General features: G+C 40.9%; 1 protein-coding gene across 5 annotated transcripts in view; it reads left to right on the forward strand.

Moving 5' to 3' along the window:
• Nucleotides 1-20,987, forward strand: part of LOC122812119 (adhesion G protein-coupled receptor E2-like) — a 1,702,710-nt gene that overhangs the window by 1,043,986 nt on the left and 637,737 nt on the right. For 4 of the 5 annotated variants that reach the window (XM_044084406.1, XM_044084405.1, XM_044084408.1 and 1 more), the window contains 2 exons: nucleotides 11,286-11,432; nucleotides 12,283-12,429. In XM_044084406.1, coding sequence (XP_043940341.1) covers nucleotides 11,286-11,432; nucleotides 12,283-12,429 — 294 coding nt within the window. The remainder of the gene's footprint in view (nucleotides 1-11,285; nucleotides 11,433-12,282; nucleotides 12,430-20,987) is intronic. The other variant, XM_044084407.1, reaches the window with a different exon arrangement.

Below are 20,987 nucleotides of genomic sequence, written 5' to 3' on the forward strand. Positions count from 1 at the left end.
TAATCTTGGTAGCACGCTCTGTAAATGCATCATGCTGTAGTGTGATAGGGTAGTTAGGTGTATGTTTGACTCCCAGCCCTGCCAAGTGTGTATGTGTGTGCATGCATGCTGACTCAGTCATGCTTTTAGACGCCTCACACCACAGATATTTCCTACCGATGTCTTTGCCTTTGCGGATGATGACACGCACCTAGATGTATGCCTCTGTGACTGCTGTGTTTAGTAATCTTGGTAGCGCATTCTGTAAATGCATCATGCTGTAGTGTGATAGGGTAGTTAGGTGTATGTTCGATGCCCTGCCAAGTGTGTGTATTTGTGCACGCATGCTCCCGTCCGCCTGGGGACTCAGTCATGCTTTTAGACGCCTCACACCACAGATATTTCCTACCGACGTCTTTGCCTTTGCGGATGATGACACGCACCTAGATGTATGCCTCTGGGACTGCTGTGTTTAGTAATCTTGGTAGCGCATTCTGTAACTGCATCATGCTGTAGTGTGATAGGGTAGTTTGGTGTATGTTCGACTCCCAGCCCTGCCAAGTGTGTGTGTGTGTGTGTGTGTGTGTGTGTGTGTGTGTGTGTGTGTGTGTGTGTGCGTGCATGCTCCCGTCTGCCTGGGGACTCAGTCATGCTTTTAGATGCTTCACACCACAGATATTTCCTACCTACGTCTTTGCGGATGATGACACGCGCCTAGATGTATGCCTCTGGGACTGCTGTGTTTAGTAATCTTGGTAGCGCATTCTGTAAATGCGTCATGCTGTAGTGTGATAGGGTAGTTAGGTGTATGTTTGACTCCCAGCCCTGCCAAGTGTGTGTGTGTGTGTGTGTGTGTGTGTGTGTGTGTGTGTGTGTGTGTGTGTGTGTGCGCATGCTCCTGTCTGCCTGGGGACTCAGTCATGCTTTTAGACGCCTCACACCACAGATATTTCCTACCAACGTCTTTGCCTTTGCGGATGATGACATGCGCCTAGATGTATGCCTCTGGGACTACTGTGTTTAGTAATCTCGGTAGCACGTTCTGTAAATGCGTCATGCTGTAGTGTGATAGGGTAGTTAGGTGTATGTTCGACTCCCAGCCCTGCCAAGTGTGTGTGTGTGTGTGTGTGTGTGTGTGTGTGTGTGTGTGTGTGTGTGTGTGTGTGTGTGTGCGCATGCTCCCATCCACCTGGGGACTCAGTCATGCTTTTAGATGCCTCACACCACAGATATTTCCTACCGACGTCTTTGCCTTTGCGGATAATGACACGCACCTAGATGTATGCCTCTGAGACTGCTGTGTTTAGTAATCTTGGTAGCGCTTTCTGTAAATGCATCATGCTGTAGTGTGATAGGGTAGTTAGGTCTATGTTCAACTCCCAGCCCTGCCAAGTGTGTGTGTGTGTTCCAGCTGCATGACAACAGTACATTGCTTTTGCAGTATTCACTCTCCATAACATCAGTGCGGCATCTTTGCCTTTGATGCTGCTGTCTGTAGGCTAGACGTATGCCTGTGTGAATGATGTGATCTACTAGTCACGGTATCACGTTCTTTAACTGTGTAATGCTGTCATGTGGTACAGTGGCTACGTTTGTGTTCTGCTCCCAACCCTGCCACGTGTAGTGTGTGTGTGTGTGTGTGTGTGTGTGTGTGTGTGTGTGTATCTATCTATCTGTCTATATATATATATATCTATATATATATATCTATATATATATATATATATATCTATATATATATATATGTGTTGTATATAGATATGTATGTTGAGATTATCACTATTGAATGTGCTGCATTATCTGTACATGATCAACTTGGATGTATGTACATCTGCTATGGCTCTGTGATAGTGCACATACTGTGTGCTGTAGTGATCGTGGGTTATACTTGTTTAGTGACCGGTTATTGTATTGCTGGGTATTACACGGGCATTGGAAACAATGTTAGTACAGCACCTTTGAATGGTCGTATGTACATTTCGGCAACAGTCAGCAGTAGTTATTACATTGGAGGGTGAGAATGGCTCATATCCATATGTAGTAACTGACAATTCTAAGCAACTCAGGTTAACATTACAGACTCATGTTTATCCACCGGTTGTGGTACAGATCCCAGGACTGTATGTGTATACATTGACAGGTGCAGGACTGGGTTAGTGTTGGATGCATGGAGGGGTGTCCATGGCCAGTAATGGCGATCTCTACAGCTGTCCCACAACCTCCTGTATATGGCTGACACATGCTGTACCTGTCTATATGCAGACACACACACTTACCACAAACAGCTAGGGCTATCACATACACAAACCCATTGCATCACCATTGGGCCATGCAATAACCGTTGTCCCTCACACACACCTACGTGTACATTGGATGACTCAATGACAGCTCTGGAAATGTAACACCACACCCTGTGCATATGATGTCACCTGTGCCACCACCTGTGATGTGTAACATTGATGCAGGATCAGACTAACCTGGTGCTGATGCACATGGTGGCTTTATTCCACTGTATTGATGTTAGCATGCTGTTAACACAAAGTGTGTTACTTCCAGGTGTATATCAGCAGGCATGATGCATTGCAGCTATAACCATCAATGTAGCATAGTTTACAGCACTGTTAATTCTGATGATGTGTTCTCCATCCATGTGCCATTTCACTGATGTGTGTAGTATTGGCAGCATGTGTGTCTGAGTGTGCAGTACGTGTGTGATGTGTGTAGTACACATGTATACATGCTTACAAATGCATACACTGGCATACACGACATTACACGGGCTTCACCATTCATACACTAGCTTACTCGTTCTTTCACACGCGCACACGGGCTAACATGTGCACACACATGCTTACTCGGGCTTACTGGCAGGCACGGGCGTGGACACACTGTGGGCAGGTTTGCAGGTCACATCGGTGGTATCCATGGCATACACCGTCAGTCTCCTGACTTTCCCAAGGATAGCTCATAACACGCCTCTTCCACTGAGTACTGACAGCAAACATGTGACACTGCTCTGGTGAGATTACAGTGTTTTATACATACACACTCATGTTGTCACCTATCTTCTACTCAAATAGTCCCCTTATCCTACACAACACTGTAGAGGCTTGGCCCATATGGCATGACATGTTGTGATTCACTATCCTCAGCCTCACTTGCATCAGATTGCCTACAAATGCATCATTACATCTCTGACAGAGCGCTTCCACACATAACAACCAGTATGCAGTAGCCATGTTGTCTCCAGCTTGCCATTCATCTGCATGGTGTACTAACATCTAACTAAACCTACATTTTGTATGTATATTATACATATTTGACTTGTTTTGAAGTGCAGCACATTCTCGTAGTGCTGCGCTACTCTTCCACACCAGAGATCGGGGGAGGACAACTACTGTTTTATTGATATCCAATGGACAACAATGCCACTGGCCTTGGATTTGGACATTGGCATGCTTCTTCGACTGTATTCATACTGTATTTGCAGCTGTCATTGCTCCATTTAGCAACGTGCAGAATGTTAGTCGCCTAACATCCGAGTACATTTCTGCACATAACTCTGCTCTTGCACGGACAGTTTACTGTTTCTTGTATCTCATATTTACATCATTTGCATAGCTTTCACATACAAATGGGGTATGTTGCAAATCCCAACATTGTCCGTGCAATGTTCGTGTTACGGGCGGTCTTGCACACCCCTACGGGTGTTTGCTGAATAGCCTGGCAGTCACCTTTCCTTGCTGTACTCTCACTCAACTCATACACGCCGGAGGCTTCGTGTATCATGGCCTAGGCTTTGCTGTGTGCTATTTCTATTTGTGGTGTATGCATGGCTGTGGGCATGTCCCACTGTCATCATTGGTAAAGGTGACAGCCCTATAGGTACTTCATGTAGACTGCTGTGTTATTTGACATGTCAACACATACCTGCAGCCAATACTGAACTTCCTACTGCAGCGCTTTTCATACCTTCTGAGTTATCTTGCAGTCGATAATGCTGTTTCCTCAGACATGTATCTGTTTCTGATCATACCTCTCAACCTCCTAGAGCAAAAAATCTGTACAAAGCCTAACATGATGGGGGGACAAATAGGGGCAGATTTTAAATATTGCTCTTACAAACATAGATAGTTGACAGAATAATAGAAGGATTTGGGCTCTTAAACTCAAATGTTTGTCATTATGTAATGACTTCAGTTCTCGGGTATTTGCCAGAAAGGTACAGATTGTAAGAGGACCACACCAAACATATGAGGCAAACATCTGCACATTCTGTGAGAATCTGTACAGTTGCGAGGTATGTTTCTGATACAGGATATCAATTTTCTTACACCAATACACACAATATATGGCGCCATCACAGGCCAGATGCCATTACATTCCAATTGCAGGACACACCCACCCAGAGGGTTGTATTCCTCACAAAGGCCAACAGGTGCTTATCCACACTAATTATTCTATCATGTACCTTATGTGTACGCCGGTATTTGTGCTTTCCGTCTGTGTCAGAGCTCACATACGAGTATGGGGGACTAAACACTGTATTGGTGACACTGCATGACACCCTGAGGGACACATGTCTTTTGAGTCTATTAACCTTCCACATTGACTTTCACAGGGCATATGTTGTCATTCACATTTGTCAAAGTACATGCCTTTGACTTGTACATGTTTTGTCATTTGTCCTGACGTCTTTCTTCTCGCCTGTCCACCTAGTATCACTAGTTCTGTACATTTATTTAGGACAGGTTACCTTCATACTTCTCACCTGAATACATTATGGGTAAATGTCCTGAGGTTTGACCTATGATTTTGTTACATTTGTCATAATAATGTGCCTTTCTGGTAAATTGCTGGCAAGGCATGACGGACTGTGAGGTTAGGTAATCATGACTGACATTTCTATTTCATGATTACTAACTCTCATAACATTTGTATTCCTGACTACGCCATAATTCTATCAACGTTCTGACTTTGTCTAGGGTATATTTAATATAGTCACTATTTGTATTTCATGTACTATTAGTCCAGCTGTCTTATTCTGAAAGTTTGGCAGGTATGGTTACCATCTTGGCCGTACGCATGTCCATCCATGATAATCGCCTACATGACACTGATATATTTCCCTATGTCTTCCCCCAATGGTTTACACAATATCCAGTAGATGGGTTGCACCTTTTTGGAGAATATAGGCATGTGCTATACCCACATAGGTATATTGATCACTCCCATGGGGCGTACCTAATAGATCTGTGCCAACCAACACCTAGGCCCATTTCTGCATACCCATGATTCCCATACCTGACACCCCTCCACAGTACCCATTAGACATGTTTAATGTGAGCGATAATAAAGTGTGAAGACATTTCTAAGCACTCCCTACTCTCCAGATAGCAGGTCGTACGTCATACATTCTATCGACCCATGTGTTATTACCCTTGCACCTGCTACTGTTGCATGTACAGCTATATTGTAGTTGCAGCTGTGACGTCTTTTGCATCGATGATGGTTCTCACTTCATATGGGATCAATTTTTGGGGTCCTGCAAATGACACCTATATTCATGTTTAACTTGTAGAACTTGCAGGCCCTGTCACACTGGTACTTTCCAGGCAATGGTTTGGAAAGCAGCAGTGTATTCACCTTTCATGCATGTCTGTCTGTCTATCCATAATAGTTATACAGTGACCTATTTATGTACATGTGTTATATGTACAGGGACATATGTTTGTTGTGTATATATCTATTCATGTATCGTGTGTGTATAGATATATATATGTACATATATACATATGTCTGTACATTCCTCATTTCATAATTTGCTTTGGTTTAAGTCTGTGGATATATGTGTATATATATATATATATATATATATATATATATATATATATATATATATATATATATATATCCATATCATACCTTTCAACTGTACAGATTTTCGCTGAATGTACAGCTGTTTGCCTCTTATCTTTGGTCCATTTTTCATAACCTTGTGTCTATCTGGCAATTTAGTGGCATATCATTAAAGACTGATGTTGGTAAATAATGACAAGCATTTCAGGTTACGACTTCATACCCTTCAGAGAATCCATGCTAGTGACACACCTGTTATTCTATCCACTTTCTATGTTTGTTAGGGCAATATCTGGGGATTGTCCCTATTTGTACCAGTTGTTTTCATGGCTTTGTCCGGTTTCGTACTTCACGGGGTTAACATGTATGAGCCATGTATATATAACTTGGAGAAAACAGCATTCATTTGCTATGCTGTGAGCGGATTACACACATGCAGGCGCACTTGCATATCCTTATTGTGGGTTACATATGTTTAATAGATATTTGTGCTTATGTGGCCTTTCATAATTCTAACCATAACAGTTACATATCTGTATTCCGGTTCATGGACTGATGTGAAACACACGTTCACCTTTACATATTTAAATGTGTGTATAGCACGAACGCATTCATTACACTTTAAAGTTATATGTGCAGTGGTCGTAGGTCAACCGGGACTGCATTCCCGTTGGCCAGATGCCAGAACCACTATTCTATTGGTGTTCTGCCTCATTGATATGCATACCCATAGTACTTAGCTACATCAACATACACCTCACCGCTTCACCTACAACACAGGCATCCATTCTCCTGCTGGGAAAAACGTGGTACTACATATTACACATTCCCTATTGCCTACTGCTGTGGTCCCCAGCTGCATTGTTAATCACTCCAAGGATATGCAGAACACCAAGGCATATAGTCCTGGCACATACAGGTCTTTAATTGTCAGGGTGTTCATGTAGTGATCTGGGTTTAGGCTTGTCCGCCTGGTGAACGGAACTTCCCTGGCCGAGTTAAAATGTCAGTCGAAGCATATGGACAGGGAGTTTCTCCCTATTATGAATTTTTACCTGTGTTTACAGACACAGGTGTTTGGGCACCTGTCAGCAGCTTATTCTGTTGGCAATACATATTATGGGTGGGGTTGTTACAGTCCATACCCCACGGCGAGGGGTGTTCCCATTCACATTTGACTATTACCTGTATTATGTCATACGGGGATTATTATTTTGGAAATGAAGTGATTACAGGTATGCAGTTGTACATTACACAAATGTTAAGGGTTGTTACTGTAAATATGTATGGATCATACCTCTCAACCTCTTAGAGTGCCAAATCTGCACAAAACCTACATGATGGGGGGACAAATAGGGACACATTTTAACTATTGCTCTTACAAGCTTAGAACGTTGATAGAATACTAGCTTTTGCATTAGCATGACTTTTCTGAAGGATGTGGAGTCTTAAACTCAAGATATTTCTCATTATTTAATTATGTCAATCCTCAGCTATTTACCAGACTGGTGCAGATTGTCAGAGGCACACAACAACAATATGAGGCAAACCTCTGGTCATTCTGCGAATATCTGGACAGTTGAGTGGTATGGTACGGACCTCTTTAATACGTTGTTGTGTTCTGGCACAGCAGTAGCTCATCATTAAAGACTGCAGTCAGAACGTGCTGACAGACAGTTGGGTTTCAGACTTCATCCTCCGGACATTGATGCCAATGTGCAAACTGTTATTCTATCATATTTCTATGTTTCTAAGAGCTATCTTTACAAATTGCCCCTGTTTTTGGACCTTTGTCTCACTTGTATTTACTGCTCTGTCCAGATATCTTGCTCACACAGGTTGACAGGTAAGGTTGGTCACACCTGCACACAGTCAGTGTCCCTCACACTTGATCTGGGTTAACCTGTTTACGTCAGTGTCTTCCTCACCCTCATGCCGTTTGCCACTATGCGAATGTGTGCATTATATTCTCCCTCCTATTTGTGTCGGGACACGTGCGTCATGGGAAGGTGTTTTATCCTGGGTAGTAGGTTATGCATGCCCACTTAGGGCTGGACAGTGTCATGGACCTGCACTGCACGTTCTGACTTGTGTCCAGATATCTGCAGGATTGGACATCATGTCGTCATACCCATTCTACTATTTACACAGGTTGGTTATCCCATGAGGGATATCCCAAAAATTGGACAAGACCAAAACAAGTCAGATACCAAAGATATTTGTGGCTTTACGAAAATGTGCAGGGGGTATTACATGCAGGGAATACATGGTTTGCAATCCTGACACTGCCTAGGGTGACAATACCTACTACATATGCGTAGGGGTCACTGTGTGTAGCTGTGTCTGCAACAAACCAGTGGACCAAGTACGGCTGGATTTGGTGGGCGTTCTGGTATGGAGGCTGGTTGTGTGGTGTGGAGGGTATGCTGGGTAGGCCATTATGCATCCAGGTGTGTTGCGTTTGGTATGACCAGTTCCATCAGGACCCATCTGTGGGTATGTGATGGTGACATATCTATACATTTGTATCGCACATTTCCATATTCATATGTTTGTGGGATTTTGTTCTACACTATGGCCTGTCTGCTTGTCTTGCAGCTGTTTCTACATGTGGTTGTGTTTCTTTCCAATTCACCCACTGCCCCCTCGTACACCTCCGGTTCACCTTTTCTGCATACGACACAGTATCGCCTTTGAGGATTTTACCATTAACCACCCACCCCTTACACACAAATTCATCACACCCCATAGATCACTTCTTTGGTTGTTGGCCCATGACATGGCCAGAGTAACACATTCACTACCCTACAAGTGTCAGGTACTTTTATGGTTGTGTGGACTACCCTGCCATGTTTGCTTTCCACATGCTATACCTCACGCACATAGGTACACGCCCATACTTCACTTTCATTACTTGGTTGGTATACTCGGGTACTACCCGTTCGACTGTGTCATATACACATTCGGATTATACCGCTGACTTCCGGATTTTGCCAGCCTGTTGTACTCATTGGTAGGATGGCACCTTTTCCTATGTACAAGCTATTCCTTACACATGTCCGACTGTTGTGGACAATGCCTCCCCACAGTTGACGGTTGTGTTTCCACCTTTTCAATTGGCCACAGTGTGACATTTGCAGTGAACACAACGTATTTTACAGGCCGACACATACCCACAGTCAGTTCAGCAGATAGAACGTACAATTATTGCCTATATCTAAGCTTATTCTTGTAGCATTTTGGTATCTTATCCTGTTTCTTATGACATTTATGTAATATACATTCAGTGAAAAATGTTTAATGCAACTATTCCATGACATCTACGGAATAATTATGTCCTATAATCTCTGGACATTTGCCATTTTTACAAGTTTGTGTCAGGAGACATCTGCTCACAGAGGGCTGTCGCTCGCAAAGTGGGACAGGTGGTAATCTTAGTCGACGGTACGGATCATACTGTTCCTTTCGGCCTACATGTGTCCTTATTGTTTTAGCTGTTTATATGCTCCTTCTGTTTCGTTTACATGCGTATTCTATTTCCTATCACATTTGGTATGTGAAATGCAGACATACCTTTTGTATGTGACTATTACATGCCTTGTGGGATATGATTCGGACATACAGTCACTACATATAGCTACATTTCTCCTTGTGTATTTTGTTATGGACACATCTGCACAGCTATGTACCCTCCCTCACATTATAGGTCAGCTGGTGACCCTCTCCATTGGGCTGGATGTACCTACTAGCAGCATGCTAACATATGATACGTTTCACTTCCACATGGTATAGCTATCTACACTATGTTGGACTATGGGCACACGGTTTTCATGTCATTTGTTCAAGGGTAGGGACCCGTTATTCCCTACTGTGCATTTGTGTTTGCTTCTTCATTTTCTGTTCGCAGGGACTATCTTGCATGCTTTGCATACATTTCAGTATCCACGGACACTGATAGGTGCGATTACTATTGCAGGCGGAATATAATATTCAGCAGTTTAGGTTGCTCATCGACAGCCGACATTGACACGCCTCCATGCGCAACTTCGATACACCCCATGCACTTGCGCACGTTTCCTATGCACGTGGCTGTGGTGGCTGCGCACCTTCATTAATATGCATATGGCACGACTACTCCATATATACGCCGCACGGCCGGCACAAGCCTTATGCCAGCCTTGCACTGAGCTTCATGAATCCCGGGGATTGTATAAAACACATTTGAAACTTTCCCAGATTTTACAGAAGGTTTTTGTATTTGCTTAATATATTTGGTCTGTAAGTTACTTTCATATTGTTTACTTAGTTTATAGTCTGCCTTTACATGACTAGTGTGGATTTGCATGAAATATGCTACAGTCTTTACTGTCTCTCACTCTCTCTCTCTTTCTTTGTGTGCTGTATTTGTAAAACCAAGTAGAAACTGTTCCTGGTTTTGCAGAATGTCCATAAGTTTGCTTTATCTTGATCTGTTCCTAGTAGAATTTGAGGTTCAACTGTCCACTTAAGTTATTAAATCCTGAACTACTGAGTCAACTCTTAGGGGGTGTGTTGTTAGTGTCATACTCAGCTTTCCAAAGGAAGCAATAATGCCTTTTTGACATTAACCTTTATTAGCCATGCAGTAATGCTTCTTAACCTTGACCATCTTTTCTAACTACAGCTTTTTTCTGCACTCCTCCTTTCTTTTGATAACTTGCTGGACTTTGGCATTCCACCACTATCTTTCTTTATATACCTTCTTTCCATACCTGCCTCAGACAAATATATAGTCTATAGTCCTCACACATTCTGTTTTAAGATGTTGGCATTCTTCTTATGTACTCTTCTTCATGAAGAGTTAGGTCTTTGTATATGTTCTTGAATACTTATGCTTTCACTCCAGTCAACTTCCAGGTATTCAGCCTAGGGTCTGTTGACCTTAGAGCATTCTCTGACTACTGCTTGCAGCCAGTTGTGACCATCTACAGTTTATGCATGCTTGGGGCCAACTGTTTCACTGGGAATGACTTTGCAGAATGTGAATCAACCACAATTCCCTTTCCTTACTAGGAGAATGTCTTCATCTAAGACTGCTACTGTTGAGGTTATGGTCACTGATTGTTCTTTGTAATCGGAAGGTGATTTGGGTTTATGAATTGTGCTATAGTTCTGATTTGGTATCTGGTCTATCACACACAGCCCATGTACACAATCATGCAAAGTGTTTATGAATATGGTGGACAGAACTTGAATGTAGAGCCTCAACAAACAGAGCAGCATGATTGTATTTCATTGCTTCTCTTTGCCATGTATTCATTCCTGTGTCACAGTGTCATAGTCTGATCTGTTTCTAATCAGACACATAAATGTCATGAAAAATTCTGGAAAGAAAGGGTTTTTGAACAGTTAGTAATATTTCCATTCTGCAGAATACCTCTTATGTTTTTGTTCCACTATCATTTCAGATGATGATGAATGTGTCTTTGATAATACATGTCCTAGTAATGCTGAATGTCACAATACCATTGGAAGTCATTACTGCATGTGCAGCCTTGGATATAGTAGTCTGTCAGGAGCAGTTAACTTCACAGATACACAAGAAAGATGTAAAGGTACATATACTTTAGTATTTTGTTCCATGTCTTATAACAGATTAATGAACGAAAGGTAAACGGATGGTCATTTAACTCCTTATGTCACTCAGTTATGTTGTGGAGTAGATAAAACACGATGGTATATTGTTCTACATCCATTATATATACTTGGCATGCACAGACACCTATTGTGTGATAAACATGTTGACACATTACTGCAATTCAAAATAGAAGGTGTTTTTGTACTGGAGCATTTTTACTTTGTGGTAGAAACTGAGAAATATATATATATATATATATATATATATATGTATACATATAGATATATAGAGAGAGAGAGACATGTAAAACATGAATAGATTAACTTATGAGAGATATAAATGACAAAATACATTCTTCTGAGGAGTACATCAGAGATTCAAAGTGTGTACCCACGTGTCCTAGCATAATGGGCAGAATCCACAGCTTGAAGGAAGTTAGAAACTTATTGTGCACTCATTCACTGCTACCTTGAGGTTATGGCCTCTGGATGTGCTGTGTAAGGTGATTAGGGTTAATGAATCTTGCTACAATTCTTTTTATGTACCTATTCCATGATACATATCCCAGGTACATGACAATGCACATTTATGGATATGGTGGACAGAACATTAGTCTGGAGTGAAAACACAATGCAATATGCTTACATTTAACTGTTTTTCATTGCCATATTTTCATTCCCATGTCAAAGTATCAAAATATCATCTTTTTATAATCATACAAACAAACGTCATGAGAAATAAACATGGAAAGAAAAGGGTCTTTTTGTAGAGAGTAATTACTGCATTGTAAAGAATAACTTATGTTTTTGTGTTTAATGTCATTTCAGATAATGATGAATGCATGGCAGATAATATATGCCCTATCAATGCACAATGTCACAACACCATTGGAAGTTATTACTGCACATGCAAACCTGGATATAATAGTCTTTCAGGAAGAGTTAACTTCACTAGTTTACAAGACAGTTGTGAAGGTAGGTATACTTTACAATTTCACACTGAGTATTATAACATTAAGAAACCAGGGCAATGAGTTATTCATTTAACTCCTTATATCACTCAGTTACTAACAAGCCAGATCTGGCATCCCAAACATCCCTTAACAAATTTGCCCCGTAACCTGTAGTATTAAGCACTTAAAGAAAGAAAAGTAAGCACTTGTGTCACCTTTCATTTAAAGGTGGTGCATATGCATTGAATTTGCTTACACAAGCTAAGAGGACATGTGGATGAAAAGATTAAGATCATAATTATAATAATCAACAGTAATACTGTATGCTATAACTAGTACTGAGTACATATACCACTAAATAACCATCCAACTAAGTTTCTGGTCTGCACAGTACACGAGTTTTCTCTTACAGTGCTGTACTTCACCCCAAATACTATAGTCCAGACTATCACTAAGTAAACCATTTGGTACATATATTTGTATAGGCACTAATATTTATGTCACTGGTTAATAAATCACACATAGTGTGCGTTTAACCAAATTAGGGCACAACCCATCAACTGTATAAAAATTGCTAAGCAGCCTCAAACATATACCATAATCCTTCCACATTCTGCAATACCAGAAGTGACTGCTACTCTTAAATGCCAGTTTAAGTCAGACATGGGCTATATTGTCGTTCATTTACATGTAAGATCGGTACAAGCTGGGGTCAGAATCTGGAGCAAATAAGTTTCTATGATGCTGAGTCAAACACAAGTGCATTAGTGATGAGGCAATGCTATAATTCTGCAGTTAAACAATACTAGCTATGACCAAGAACCATCTTGAGAGAAACTTATTACTGGTATCCATCTCTGATGTGCAGCGGCTACTTGTGTGGGCTTCCATGTATATATGCAAATTTAGGCCCACCTAATCAGTGATGAAATTGTCATAGTTCCCTAGGAAAAAAGTGTTAAGCAAATAATATCATAGACAAAATATAATGCCTACAACCATAGGATGAATTCAGAAGAAAATAAAAAATGAAGATGTTACAAAAAATGTATTAGTCACATGACTCCACCAAAAGAAAAAAAAAGATGGCAGATGTATAAGATGTTGCCCTTCATTAATATTTAAAAATGTGCACACTAATTAGACAGAGTGATTGGTGTACCTATTTTAAATCCAGGAGCACCAACAGTGGAAATCTGGACAGCTCTTGTTAATAGCTGTGCCCACAAAAACCAAACAAAACAAATAAAAGAAAAAAAGGAATAAAATAACATCTCAGTTAACAGCAGAAACTTACATAATTAGGCATGATAGCTATCTTAACACCTTAAAGGAAAATCTGATTAAACCCAATACATTTCTACTTGAGACCTTAAACAATCCATTAATCAAATGGCTAAACTACACTGCCAGTGGGTGGCATTGTCAATGCTTCCTTGACATTATTAATGTTAACTCCCTTGATCAAATATAAACTAGCCTAGCAGGGGCCTCAAGTATGTTTGATCTTGTCTTCACAAATTTGGCTACTCCTTGGATATCTCTATATGCACTGACCTCTTTTAATAAATCAGACTTTAAATCCATGGCAATTTCCTTTAAAACTGGTGGTACTTCTCCTGTAAATTCCTTTGTGTTTAGGGACTTCTAAAACACAAACCTTCTTCAGTTGCTTCAGTTGCTTGATGACCTAAACAAATTCAGCCTTAATCCTACTTTGATAGATCCAGTTTGCTAAAGCTGCTGCCAATGTCTCTGAGATCTAATTCCACCTAAATAGTTGTTATTGATAAGAAAGCCCCTAAATTAAGTAACAAGAAAATAAATTAGTTAATGCTTATAAGAGGACTTGATCTACCTACCTTAAGAGCACACCGAAGCAAACTACTAACAAGCTTAAAAGAACCATTAGGAAGCTCCAATCTGAATGTGAAGTTAAATTAGCCACTAAAACCCAATATAACTACAAAGCTTTCTTTAAGTATGTGATGAAGCTATGAACTAACACCCAATAATGTTCACAGTCAATCCACAATAATGCTAATCACTCTGACCCAAAAGAAATGGCTAGTATCCCGGTAATAAAGTTAGTGGAAATCTTATTCCACTCGTATTCCAATCTCAATTACAATTATTCCACAGATTTCACAGTCCCTTTTACCCCCTTGAATTGCTATGGGACACATCTTCTCAGTCATCTCAAAAGCTAAGAACACCTAAACCATTGACATTGATAATAAACCAAGTTGCTTGTTCATCAGTAGCCAATATAGCCTATCTGATCTCCTACTTAATATATCTAATTTAAGCCTCTCTAGTGGTCATATTCCTGATTTCTTGAAAATAGACATTAAAATGTTGTTACACAAGGGTGACCAAACTATGGACCCTAGTAACTGCAGGCCAATTAGTCTTGGTAGCCTCCTATGTAAATCTATGGAACATATCTCAGATCTAATTAATCTGGATATTGAGAATCTGTTAATGAGCAGCCACGGTGGTGCAGTGGTTAGTGTTGCCACCTCACAGCAAAAGGTTCTCCAGTTCTATCCTCAGCTGGGTGCCTTCTGTGCGGAGTCTGCATGTCCTCTCTGTGGTCACGTGGGTTTTCTCCAAGTGGTCCGGTTTCCTCCCACATCCCAAAGACATGCTGCAGGTGGATTGGACACACTAAATTGGCCCTAGGCGTGGTTGTGTGCATGTGTGTACCTTCTGTGGAAGGTTGGGTGCTGGGCTGCCAACTCAACACCGTAAAACTCCACTGCCAATCATGAGTGGACGGTGATCCGCTGTGGCAACGCCTAACTGGGAAAAGCTGAAAGAAGAAGATTGAGAATCTGTTAATCCTGTATCTTCATAAATTTAGCTTTATTAAAGGAAAGTTCTGTCTCTTTAAACTTATTAATTTCTTTGGAAAAGTCACTGGAGCAGTGGATACTGGTTATGCTATGTATGCAACATATATGGACCTGGTCAAGGCCTTTGAAACTATTTCCCATGTAGGCATAAGTTCATAGGTTGTTACAAGGTTAGTTACTACTAGGGCCCTTACAAGGTTACCCCAAACCCATTTGAATCTGTTTATATGGGGGGGGGCATAGTTGGTAGGTAACTAATGAAATTTATTGGGGAGGTGTTAGTTCGAATCATACTTTTCTTATCGATGGCCTCTGTACATAGGGACATTAGGGCCAGGCAGGGGATAAATTTGTAATTTCCCATCGAATTATCAACATTTTGTTTGAATAGGATTAGGGATGAACTCTGTTTTACATGGACGCAGAGCCTTTTCCATAGTGCAGGGATCCTTTGTGACAGGTAACTAGCTCTCCAGTGCATTCTGTCTGTGTCAAAAGCTAAGTTCAGATCCCTGGATCTAGTGCTTCTGGTGGTGTTTGTTTTGTACATGTGCAACATCTTCATCAAGGCTGGATTTCAGGAAGCCCTGTAAGCCAGGCAAAGATCATCTGTCAGCAGATGTAGGAGACTGAATATAGAGACTGAGCTTTTAGGCAATCAGTGAAGGACAGGGTATTCTTGCCATGAATTCTCCTGGTGAGAAACCTTTGTGGGCATTCCAACTATTCCAACATCTGGTTAGATACATGCCAAAGGGGGCATAGTATTTAATGATAGTTCTGGTAAGGGCCTAGTAGAGAGGTACTATAACTTCCTTAGACCTGGATTCCATACCCTTACCTATAAATTGAGTGGCATAGAATGATTTTCTAACTCTTTTGGCTTGGTGTTGGTCAAAGGCTGGATTGCTGTTTACATATGTCCCCAAATCCCTTACTACTGGGTCGACTCTCGGGGGTGTTTTACCAGTTGAGTAATTAACTTGAATAGACAGTTTCACAAAGGGAATTATAATGCATTTTTGACAATGAGTTTTAGGCTATGGCTTTGGCACCATTCATATGTCTGTGTTAAACCCTCTTCAAAGATGTTGGTGTCTTGGGGGAATCTTTAATAGTTCCCAATTTACAGTCATCTGCAAACTTAGTGAGCCAGAGGCCTTGAATTAACCTTGACTTCCAAAAAGTAGATGCTAAACACAACCAGAGCCATAACAGAGCCCTGGGGTACTCCACTGGTGACCTAAACTTGGTAGAGGTGATTTCACTGATCCTGACTTCTTGGGGAATAAGTCCAGTGTCTGTAGTTACCAGTTTCTTTGTTTATTATTTCCACGATAATTCATTCTATGGCTTTAAGTATTAGGCTCATTAAAATTATAAGTCTGTAGTTCCCTTTGTCAGTTGATCTTCCTTGTGGAGGGGAATGACTGTATCAGTCCTCCATTCACTTGGAATGTATCCTGTTTCAAGGCTGTAGTTGAAGAGTGCCTCAAGTGGTCCTGATAGGTCATGTTTTAGATTGTTCAGGAGGCAAGTGGGAATGTTGTTGGGACCCATACCAGTGGTGTTCTTGGTTTTAGCAAGTGCTGCCAGCACCTGGCCCTGGTAATAGTTGGGAAAGAATGTTGGAGGGGATTTCAACTGAAGGAGCTAGGGGGAGTGAAGGGTGAAGTTTGAACTGAATTTATCAGCCAACAGATTTTCTGTCACCCTAATCACCCTAACTGGTGAAGGTGGTACCATCCACCACCAATTTCGCACATTGCTATGTGTTACCTTTAAGATTTTGGACAATGCTAAAGAAGGCCTTGTGATTGTCCTTAGACTACAAGGCTATCCTGACCTAAAAGTTGGCCTTGTTGGACTTAATTAGATCTCTTATTTGTTATTTAGTGGTATAAAAGAGCACCTGTCTTTAGGGGAGGTGTTCTTCCTGATTTTGTCCATGTTTTTTTCTTTTATTATATATCCTGTTTAGATGGGAATTACACCAGAAGGGTTTGTTTTTAGTACTTGTTTTGCATTTACTTCTGCTAGGTGCAGCAGCATCTATACAGCCATTCACATGTTTGTAGAGGCATCCTGTAAATAATTCTGTATAGGTAGATGTGGTTTTGGGGTTAGGGGGAGCCTTGCATTTTGACAAACTGTCACTTAATAGGATGTAGTTTGCCTTAGAATAGTTACTATTACTGGTTTAACTGGGTTTTCTGGGTTGATGTTTACTTCCACTGAGACAACTTTGTGATCCAAGCTCACTAGTGAGGATGTGATATTGGGGTTGGGGTTGGGGGGGTTAAATGCTCTTCTGTGTTGGTTGAGTACCAGATCCAATATGTTTGATCCTCTGGTTGGAGCGTGCACTATCTGTTCCAGGGTGCTTGTGTTAAAGTTCAGGAAGTATTGCACCTGTGACTCTGAAGTAGTGAAATTTTCCCAGTCTATAGAGGGGGTGGGTCACCCATGAATAGGGTGTTTGGTTGAATGGTGAATGCCTCTAGTAGGTTTAGGTAAGAGTCATGATATTTTAGGAGCATAGATGGTGACCCGTAGCTAGTCATGTCATGGTGAGGGATCTTATCTATACAGACTGCACATGGATAAGCTCCATGGTAACATCCTGTTTAACCAAATTGGAGGTATGTTCGTTGCTAACATAGATTGAGACACCTCCACCTTTGGCCCTAGTCTGTGCTGCTGATGGTCTAAATGTTTCGAAGACACTGTAGCCTTGCACTGTCAGAGTACTTTCTATGGATTTAAACCAAGTCTCAGTCAGAGTACAGATGTCTATATTTTTCAGAGTAAGGAGGGCTTTTTGGATGTGAAGTTTTTTTGTTTAGGCATCTAGCATTAGGCAGTGATACCTTAAGGTTGCTTAGAGTCTTTTTCACTGTGTTGGTAGATTTGCCTTTTTGTCATTGCATGAAAAAGGCTCTTAGGGGGTAGATAAAGTCATAGGCAATATCTGAAAGCCGGGGGGGGGGGCAGATGTCCTTGGCAAAGCAATGAGGTCTGTTGACAAAGTCCTGCCTGCTGACAGATATTTGATCCCCTTGGAGTGGTGACAGAAACAAAGCCAATTATTAAAATCAATCATTTTATGTTTAAACTGTGGCATCATCCTTGGTGAATTAGAAAACTGCTCACTGTAAGACATGTACCTGTCTGTGCCATATATTCCAAGAGATCCATTATGTCTTTTTTCATATAGTCCAGTGATGTACATCTCAGGTCATTTACACGCACATGGACTATGATAGAATCATATTGGTACCTGGGGTGCAGTGACCTGAGTTTGTGCATGATTGCGCAGATCCTGGCCCCAGATGGGCAACTAATTGTTGTCTTCTCCCTGCCAAATCTGATAAGCGGAGCATCTGTGTGTCACATAATGGAGTCCTCAACAACAAGAGTAGTAGGCAAAGTATATTCTTGGCTTATGGACTTTGCTCTTGGAAGACCATTGGGTTTAGGCTTATGTGAGATGTTTGCTGTTGCTTTTGATGTGTGTTCTAGGGAATGGTAAAAAGCAGTGTTGCCATTAAGTGGCTCTGCAGGTCTTTGAGATTTGGAAAGTGCCCTTTAAGTGACTCAGCATAAAATAATCTGTGTGTGTGTGTGTTGTGAGCAACATGTGTGAGAGATGTTGTGTGGGTATTCTTGACATCCTCATTTGTATGCCAGATTCTTGCCTCCAGGGAAGTTGTGTACTTACATTTCTCACGTAGTGTGTTATTTTCTTTAATAATTAACTTGAGTGAGAACATAAGACAACTGCTACATTGTCTTAAGATGCCTTAGGATACTTAAATCTACCAAACTGGCCACAGAGATTAGGAAATTGCATATCCATGTTACCAAGTCCTATAAAAGGATTAAGGTCTGGGTTTTAACAGGGGACTCCTAAGGAAGTTTCTGGGGCTAAGGGCAAGATGTTATTATACAGTGCTAGGCTATGGTAGTGCTATTCTAGATGCAGAGTAATTGCTGGGTATAAGGGCAAGATGTTGTATAGTGCTTGAATATGGTATTGCTATTCGATACACAAGCTGACTGCTCTAAGCTTAATTCTGCACAATGCCATGCTGTTTAACAGGTTTTGGGTGTAATTCTAACTTTACAAGGGAATTTTACTGTCTAGGTATTTGCTACTATACAGAGCACTGCTAATTCCACTGCTCAGTAGGCAGCTCTATGCAGATTTTCCTGATTTGCAAAGAAAAATTGCTTGAAAATGGACTCCTATGCCTCCTAGGCAATAAACAACTGCTCTTTGATCTCCCTGGAGCATTTTCTAACTCTCAGAGTCCAGGTAAACACCTTTTGCCACAACATGAATTATCCTGGAAATTTTTAATGTAAAAGCACAACAAACATAGCTCTCAAGTGCAGATTAAACAATAAACGACTACCAAACAACTAAATCCATGGCTAATTCACCCTTCTGTAAGGCAATATGGAGGCAAACAGAACTGAGAAAAGACAATTTTTGCCACAAAATTAAATAAATGCTGTAAAAATGTACAAGTGCACTAAATCAAGAAAATATTCTTATCTTAGCCTGGCTGGCTCTGGATGCAGTTGAAACACTTGAAAAGCCTTGTAGAGCTCTGGGAAGTGAGCATTATTAACAAGCTTGTAAATCGGAATATGAATCCATATGTTGTGCAATGAATAGTTGGTTGTTTGACAGAACCCATGTAGTCAGTGTCACATGTGTCACTTCTGGAGGTAAAAAAGTTACAAGTGGTGTACCACAGGTATTAGTGCTGGACCGTGTCTTATTTGGTATCTGTTTCTCAGACCTTCAGACCAACAGGAGACTGTAAATTGAGTGTTATTTGATCTTACACTGACTCACAAATCTTCTAGCATGGGTTAGGCTATGTTAATAATTGTTGAAAGGACTATAGTCTCAAACTAAATTTGAAAAAAATGTGGTATAGTTCATTTTGTAAGCAAAACTGTGTTTAGCCTTTTGAACCATGAAAGATCTGACCCTGTTTTACCTTCTGTTACTTTTCAGAACAAATGGTTCCTCAAATATCAAATTACAGGAACTAAACGTTCATCAACAGATAACTAGGACATGTTGGACTGATTGATTCAGTCCTGACATATCCCCCATTACTGGAACAATCTTCCACTACTTTAAGCAGAGTACACCCTGCCACCTTCAGGGTAAACTTATATAACTGGATGGGCAGCCTCAAATTCTCCCTGGTCTATATTTTGTTGCTCACCTTGATGCCTGAGAGAGATTCTGGAAATTGATTATTTGCTAGTGTTTTTTTAGACTGATTTCTGACTAATTGTCAAGCAAAGTTCTTCATTAGCACTCTTCAAGAAAAATCTTGATGAGTGGATGGGAAATAGGAAATACACCCCGGGGATCACTTCTGTGTCTCTGCTCGACAGTGGCACAGGAAAATAACTTTCTTGGGTGGCGTAAGCCAGGGAATCTTGTTGGCTAGGCTTACGTAGGCCCTTGGGCCAATAGCCTAGTACCTACCTATGAACCTATGAATCTATAATTAATTATGAACCTATGAATACCAATCTAAGAATGCAGAAAACATTTGTAGTTGGATCCCTTGTGTTTCATTGAGACCCATGTCCATGAACACTCACAGATCTGAAGTATTCCAAACCACATTTGTCACCTGCATGGCTGTATAGCATTAGAGAAAGGAGAACATAACCTCTAAAGGTGAAC

The sequence above is a fragment of the Protopterus annectens genome, chromosome 9.part0, assembly GCF_019279795.1.
Source record: "Protopterus annectens isolate FY-2018-M chromosome 9.part0, PAN1.0, whole genome shotgun sequence".
In the NCBI taxonomy this organism is placed as follows: Eukaryota; Metazoa; Chordata; order Ceratodontiformes; family Protopteridae; genus Protopterus; species Protopterus annectens.